At 52.0% G+C, this 7,998-nt stretch overlaps 1 protein-coding gene across 1 annotated transcript; it reads left to right on the top strand.

Moving 5' to 3' along the window:
- Positions 1-3,256: 3,256 nt before the first annotated feature.
- On the top strand, positions 3,257-5,702 carry BORCS6 (BLOC-1 related complex subunit 6). Its single transcript, XM_081219323.1, has one exon. The coding sequence runs from the start codon at positions 3,933-3,935 to the stop codon at positions 4,986-4,988; it is 1,056 nt and encodes a 351-aa protein (XP_081075449.1). The 5' UTR covers positions 3,257-3,932; the 3' UTR covers positions 4,989-5,702.
- The last annotated feature ends 2,296 nt before the right edge of the window (positions 5,703-7,998 follow it).

The following is a 7,998-nucleotide window of genomic DNA, read 5'->3' as shown; positions in this document are numbered from 1 at the left end:
GTTACTCATGCTATATTCAATTCCTAGGGTTGCTGTAACAAATTACCACAAACTCGGTGGCTTAAAACAACAGAAATGTATTCTCTGACACTTCTGGAGGCCAGGAGTCCACAATCAAGTTGTCTGCAATGCCATGCTCCCCTCAAAGGCTCTAGGGGAAAGTCCTCCCTTGCCTCTTCCAGCTTCAGGTGACTCTGGGCACTTCGTGGCTTGTGGTTGCATCACTCCAATCTCTTGCTTCTGTCTTCACACAGCCTTTCTGTCTTCTCTCTTTTCTCCTGTGTCTTATAAGAACACTAGTCATTTGATTTATGGCTCACCCAGATAATCCAGGATAATATTGTCTCACGATCCTTAATTACATCTGCAAAGACTCTTTTTTCCAAAAAACATCGCATTCATAGGTTCCAGAGGTTAAGACACAGACATATTTTTGGGGGGGCTACCATGCAAACCACTACATATGCCCATAGATTAAAACAACTGAACGATGTTATAAGGCTTAAAAAAAAAAAAAAAAAAACCAACAGTCTGCCCATTTCTCTTTCCCCACAGACAGCCTATTCCAAATCCTTTTACGGTTTTGTTTTGTTTTTGGTATTTACCGTGTATTTCCAAATCACAGGCTTCTGTTGCTACTTCTTAAGTTTTCAGTTTTAGGCTCTATTTATTGTTTTCCTGCTACATAATGTACGGATTTCATTCTTTCACTCCACTGCCACCATACACATGTGCATTTTCTGTCCCTACATCCTTCTGATGTAGTTATATCAAAATTTTGGTTAGATTTATTAGTTTGACAATAGTTATTGAATGCTTTCCACAGTCCAGGCACTGTTCTAGAGGCAGGGGAGTGAATAAATAAGAAAAAAAAAAATCCTGAGCTCAGGAAGGTTGCAAATCTAGAGGATCAATGTCAGTATCCAGTGTGTATGTTATGACCATGAGATGCCAGCCAAGCTGACTCATGACATTCTATACCTTTCTTTTGGAATAGATGTCCCTGAAGTCAATAGCCTGTGTCATTTTCTCACCCCCTCTGAACAGATCACACCTCCAAATTCTCCCCCAGCCTGAGCACTTAAAGCTATCAACATTCATCAAAGTGTCACTTAATTGCATCATATGGGCCTGAGATGGAGTATGAAAGGTTAAAAAAAGCCCATTCTTAACTCATAGGCCACATAAAAACGGGTGGAGAGCTGGATTTAGCCCACAGGCCATATTTTGCTGACCCCTAATGTAGTGGACACTGTTTTGCTCCCCCATAGCCCCTCCTCCATCCTCCATTGTGTTGCTGCTACTTCAGTTTGGAGGGAACTGACCCACCTCTAGCTCCAGGAGGAGCATAATTGTTCTAAACTAATCAGTTAATTCTTCAATCACCTTGCCAGAGTGATTGCTTCCAAATACCAAATCCTAAGTCAATAAGACATAGTATCACCCTGACCAAAGTGACTAGATTGGGCATGTGATCCAGTTTAGGCCAATGAGATGTGACGAGAGATTAACTGGGGCTCTTGGGAAAGATGCATCCTTGTTCTTCTGTGAGGTCTAACTGAAGCCAGTCCTTTCTCCCCTTCTGGAAGGTATGAGAGTATATCAGCCAGGGCTTCTGGTTGCATGCAACAGAAAACAATTCAGGTTCATTTAAGCAGAAACAGACCTTATTATGAGCATCCTGGGTAATTCATGGAATCTCTAAAAGGACTAGGCTTGGAGTCTACACAGTCAGGAAAAATTCCACTGCAGAAGTGGTCCAGTAGACCATGGTGGAGCCTGAGCCATGTGCTAGCGAAGCTGGGAAAGTGACTGCTTGGTATTCCAGCTTTTGTAGTGGGAGATGGGCTCTGCCTAATGAGGTGGGAGAGTCCTCAAACACTGGGATTCAGATCCTGGGAGGCCCAAGAGAATGACAAATGATCGCAGTTATGGACTGAATATTTTTGTCTCCAAAAATTCATATTTGAAGTTGAAGCCCTAACTCCCAATGTGATGGTATTTGGAGATGGGGCCTTTGGAGGTAATTAAGTTTAGATGAGGTCATGAGGGTGGGGTCCTCATGATAGGATTGGTGTCTTTATAAGAAAAGCCCAGAAAGCTAGCTCTCTCTCTCCATCATATAAGGAGACAAGAAGGTGGCCGTCTGCTAGCCAGGAAGAGAGACCTCACCAGGAGCAGAATCAGCTGTCACCTTGGACTTACAGCCTCCAGAACTGGGAGAAAAAAAAAAAAGATTCTGTTAAGACACCCAGTTTATGATATTTTGTTATAGCAGTTCAAGCGGACAACTATAATCCCCAAAGAATGACAAATGACATAGTGCCACCATGAGGAAGCCCACTTGGGATAAAGCTACTCCCTCGGAAAGAAACCAGGCACTTCATGACAGCCTTAGGGCACTGAATGCAGGCTTCTCTGACACCTTAAGACCATTATTGTACGACAGTAAATTCCTCTTGTTTTTGTTTGTTTGCTTTTGTTGATTCAACTTGTGTTTTCTGTCACCTGCTGAATACAGAGCACCTGCTTGCTGAGGAGTAAAAGGAAGACAAGGGTGTGTGTGTCATTCCCAAAGAGAGGGGGAGAAGCTTACAGTAGACCACTGGTCTTATGCTGTATTAGTCAGGGCTCTGGGTGCAAGTGACAGAAACACATCTTGAATGAGTTCAAGCCAAAAAGGGGAAATTAATGGCTTAGGGTCATTTAATTAATAAATATTTATTGAGCACCTACTATACGCTAGGTACTGTTATAAGCACTGGGGCTACAAATGAGAACAAAACCGATAGAAAGTCTTACCTTCATGGCACTTACATGAGCAAGTAAGCAAAATATATAGTATGTCAGATGGTGATAAGTGCTCCGGAGAAGAGGTAGGGAAGGAAGATGGGGAATTGCTGGAGAAAGTGATTGACATTTTAAACAGACTGTAAGGGGAGGCCTCACTGAAAAGATAACATTTGAATAAGGACCTGAAGGAGAGAAGGGAAGGAGGAATATCCAAGGTGAAAATTTTTCTTGGTAGACCCAGCCTCACAAAAAGGGGAGGGCGGGAGGGGAGTTGCAAGAGCAAGTGTAAATCCCTGAGGGGGCAGCATGTCTGTCTTGTCACAGGAACTGTGAGGAGGCCAGGGCGGCTACAGCAGGACCAGTGAGGGGAAGAGAAGGAAGAGATGAGATCAGAATGGTACCAGGGCTCTGACCTTCAGGGCCATTAATTTATTGAATATTTTACGTAGTGGCAAAATCACACACCATCCTCCAAGAGGAGAGAGACTCAGACCTGGAGGGGACAGGAGACAGAGAACAGACTGCCAAACACACAGGAAAGCCCTGAGGCCCGCTTCGCTGTCCACTATGAGTCGCTCTGGGCAATTCATCTGCTCGGTCTGTTAGCCGAGGACGATGGAACGAACCATTCAAGCTCTGCTGAGAATTCTGGTTTCATCCTTCCTGATCAAATAGTTGCGGTTGAATCCCGACGGTCCAAGCAGGATATACTACTTCCATCCCAAAAACCTCCTAGGAACCCCAATTCTGGTCCGCACTAGAAGTGTTTGTTAAGCAGCAATTGTGGGCGTGACAATTGTGGGCGGAAAGAGTCCTAGCCCCGCCCCCGGAGGACTCAGTTATTTCAGGATCTTCACCTTTAAGATCCGCCCCCTCAACTTTTTGAAAGGGTGGGGCGACGAACGCAGCTGTCACCTTCTTCTTTCCACCCCGCTGGCTCTCACGTGCGTTCAGTCGTTCAATAACAGCTCCTCTCCTGGGACTTCCTGGTTGCCGGGACCAATCAGAGTGTTCTTCCTGCCCTGACCATTGTGAGCCCGAGGCCAATCGGCGCGCCTCTACAACGCCCCTTAAAGGCGCCGCCAACGCCTCCCGAGCCGGGGCGAACCAATTCCTCGGCTCCTGCCCCCAACTGCAGTATGGAGTCGCCCCGGGGGCGGCCTGGGCCCGAAGCAGGCCTTCTAGCTCTGGGGGAACAGCAAGCCGCGATCTTCGGTGGCGGCCCGGGCCGAACGGCCTCTGATCCGCCCTCAGGCCTCCGGTTGTCCGAGGAGGAAGAGGTCGAGAACGTTGGGGGCGCGAGCCGCCTCCCCAGGGCGTCCCCGAAGACTTCGAGCTGCAGCTTCGTCCACCCGCCGGAATGGGAGGCTCCGGAGGAAGAGCCGGGCCGCGGAGGGACGCCTTCTGGGGCAGGGAGCAACCGGGGGGCGCCGGGTCCCGAAAACGACTCGTATGCGTCCTCCCGGCGCAAGGACCCTGAGGACAGGCCTGCATCCGAGGGCGTCTGCCGTCGAGGGAGCCCTGGAGGCGGCGGGTTGGATGTTGAGCAGGAGAAGGAAGATGACGACGAGGCGGCGGCAGCCAGCAGGGCTGGCCGTTCCTTCTCCAGCCGCCTTCAGGACAGCCGCAGCCTGGACGGGTTGAGCGGGGCGTGCGGCGGCGCCGGGTCCTCAGGGGGTGCAGAGTCTGGCGCGGGCGGCGGGCGGCGCGCCACTATATCCAGCCCCCTGGAGCTCGAGGGCACGGTGAGCCGCCATGGCGACCTCACCCACTTTGTCGCCAACAACCTGCAACTCAAGATCCGCCTGAGCGCCGCCCCTCAACCCCCGCCCCCTGCCCCTGCGCGGCCCTGTTCGGCGCCCCCACCCACTCCGGCCATTCCTCCCATCGACCCCGACGTGCTGCGGGACCTGGAGAGGCTGAGTCGGGAGCTGGGCGGCAGGGTGGACCGTCTGCTTCGCGGGCTGGGTGGTGCGGTGCAGGAGCTGACAGCGCTGAGCGTGGGCTGCATCCAGACCTACCGTGATGCCGTGGACTCCCTAGGCGAAGCTGTGGACATGAGCATCAAGGGCATGTACACCCTGCTGGCGCGCTGTGAGGAGCTGGAGAGGGCTCTGCAGCCAGTTCAGGGACTGGCGCGCCAAGTCCGGGATATCCGACGCACTCTGGAGGTGTTGGAGGCCCTGTGCAAGTGACCGGGAGGGTAGGAGAGGCCTGGCAACGCCAGGGTCCAGCAGGATCCTAAGGACTCTTCAGGGAGCCCTGGTGGCACCTGCCCGCCGATGGGAGGCCTGTATATTGGAGGCTCTTCCAGATACATTTAGCAGGCCCGCGACCACTAGCTGGGCCTTATGCAGGTGTACACGGGGAAGTTCTAAAGCCTCTCCTGGTGGGTGGGGATGATGCTCTGCTTCTATTCAGTTGGCCATCTGCAGCTACCTTGTTCTCCCAACTCTCTTCCCTAGTTAGAGCACCATCTCTGGGAAGCCAGGGCTTTAGGTCTGGGCTTGGGAGACATGACTGCCATATGTTCTCAAGAAAGGATAACAGGGGAGGCTCCAGCCCCACTGTGGCCACCCTGACCTCCAGTGGTCACATCTCAGGTGCCAGGGGCTGTGGGAGCTTGAGGGGTCCTTGGCCACACACCATGCAGACAAGGATGCACACTTGCAGATGGATAACCCCCTGCTTCTGCCCTCTGGCCCCCTGCCCTCCCACTTCCCCAGCCATAACCTGGGTGGAGCTAGAAGGAATGTATTGCATGGTAGAGGGGGTGAGTTGGGAGGGGTCTCACTGCTCTCAGGGTTCAGACAGAATTGTTGCTGGGTTCGAAGCCCACCTGTTGTGGAGTGTTCTAATCAGTTTTGGCTTTCTGAGTTTTTGTGGAATTAAAGTGCTGCTGCTGCTAAGGGTGAGACTGTGTCTGTGTGGGGTTAAGGGATTGATGAGCCAAAGGTATGGGCATGAGGGTCAGTCTTTCCGTGGAGTTTTCTTGGGCCGGTGCTGCGAGTGGGGTGGGGGTCCCAGGCCACATGGGGAAGGATATGGTTCCTGCTCCTGAACAGCAGAACGGAGGGGAAATGTAAGACACAGATCTGGGCTCAGAGACCCAGTAAAAGCAGAATCAGAAACAAGGTGATCCAGAGAGAAAGGGAAGGGGTCGTCTTCTCAGTTCCTGAAGAGGACAGGCAGGGCCTGGGCAAACTGGACATTTTGGCTCTGGAGAAAGACTGGAAACACTTGCTAGCTCCTTTCTTGACCCCATTTCTCACACTCTGCTGATCAGTGCCATATGTATGGCCTGAAACAATCTGTTACAATCCCAGGCAGCCTTCCGTTTACAGTCACATAGTAAATTCCAGGAGGCCCCCCTTATGGTCAGGAGATTTAGAAACAGAGATCACAGAAAGAGATCCAGTTTCCTTAACCTTTTCTCCTCTCAAGACACTACGACTTGGAAAGAATTTAAACACGTTTCTCTTTGGGGTGTGAAAAGTTCCGGGATTATACACATTTTTAAAACATGAGAGTACTGGCCCGTACGGGGATCGAACCCGCGACCTTGGCGTTATTAGCACCACGCTCTAACCAACTGAGCTAACCGGCCAGCTGACAGTCATCTCGCCAAAATGAGTCTATGTAAAGTACAAATTACCGATCAGTCCTGTCTTGAGGAAAATTTAAAAATGGGTAAGATTGTTTTGGGAGACAGGAAAACTGAATACGAAAACGGAATCACTTATCGTTTCGGGAAGCAACATCCAAGCCAAAACACTGACAAGCACAGATAATGCTACTATGGGGCTTGGCGGCAGATCGAGGGGCAAACATACAGCTTAAGACTGACAACATGCACGTAGCGTTGACGCACACAACCGGAAATAGAAAAGGCCGCCTGATAGCAACTGGCAGATTCCCGAAGAGATGTGGAAAAGTATGTATATAAGCGCCAGATGCCCACAACGCTTTCCTTGCGGTGTTTGCAAAAGGGAACCCACACCTTCGGAGGCACCGCTGGGATTCGAACCCAGGATCTCCTGTTTACTAGACAGGCGCTTTAACCAACTAAGCCACGGCGCCCGACTTAAATATTTTTCCCCCTCGTTTCCCTGGCCAGGTCAGTTCTATGGCAGGTGACTGAATGCCAGGGTGCCTTCCTCACCAACATTTGGCCGTACTGGAAAACAGGGTAGAAGGGACGAAATGCGCGGCTGTAACCGAGAGAGGGTGAAGGGGCGACACAGAAATTGAATCCTGGCAGACCGAAGGTAAGAAGAGAAATTCCTGGATTATAAAAATCGAAGGCAGTCCGCAGCAACCGCAAACCGACGAGGATGGGATTCGAACCCACGCGTGCAGAGCACAATGGATTAGCAGTCCATCGCCTTAACCACTCGGCCACCTCGTCCACGACAAAAGAACTTAGGATCTCCTCTCTGGGGTCTGGACTCTTCTCAGAGTAAGCGTGAGCCCAACTACGTCGCGAAGGGAGATGCGTCCCGAGAGATCCCGCCCAGCGACTCGCAGAGCTCTGGTTGCCGAGCGACCTTCTAGCTTGCGCCAGCGCCAGACCCTCTGAGTTGAGCGGTACGGAGCGTGCGTCAGTCCTCAGGAGCCCAGATTTACAGTACCCGGACCTACCACAAAAACTACCGCGAGATCATTGCTCTCCCCCGACGGGGCGACTAGAGACTTCGAGCCGGGACCCTCCCCTTCCGGCCCCTACAAAGTGCTTCTTTTCTGACTTGCGCAATGGGGCTCCAACCGAGTTGAAAATGAGAATAAAGAAAAGTGACTCGCACTTTAGAAAGAGGTAAGCTGACCCCGACGTGATTTGAACACGCAACCTTCTGATCTGGAGTCAGACGCGCTACCGTTGCGCCACGAGGTCCGCCACCCAGACAGCTGGACAGGTCCCCTCATGACGAACGGTCAGGCTGACGGGTCCCGACGATCGAGGCGCAAGAGCCGAGGGCCTTCCGGAACTTCTAAAATCCCGCGGCGTGGTGCCTGCGCCCTCCCTCCGGTATCATGGGACCCGCAGGGCCCGCCGCACCCCGCAGGGCACGGCTTTGCGGCCTCCCGGCTCAGCGGTCCCTCCGACCCCGAACCCGGCCTCCTGCCGCCAGCAGGCGGCCCAGAGCTGGTTCCCTGGGGGACCCAGAGCTCACAGCCCAGCGGGGACGGACTGGCACAGAAACATGT

Source organism: Mesoplodon bidens (assembly GCF_964165515.1).
Source record: "Mesoplodon bidens genome assembly, chromosome: 19".
NCBI classification, from domain to species: domain Eukaryota; kingdom Metazoa; phylum Chordata; class Mammalia; order Artiodactyla; family Ziphiidae; genus Mesoplodon; species Mesoplodon bidens.
Note: the sequence above shows the minus strand (reverse complement) of the source record. Positions and strands in the feature narration are given on the sequence as shown.

What these genes read in the sequence shown, in the direction of transcription:
- BORCS6 (XM_081219323.1), top strand. Translation starts at nt 3,933, where the DNA reads ATGGAGTCGCCCCGGGGGCGGCCTGGGCCCGAAGCAGGCCTTCTAGCT.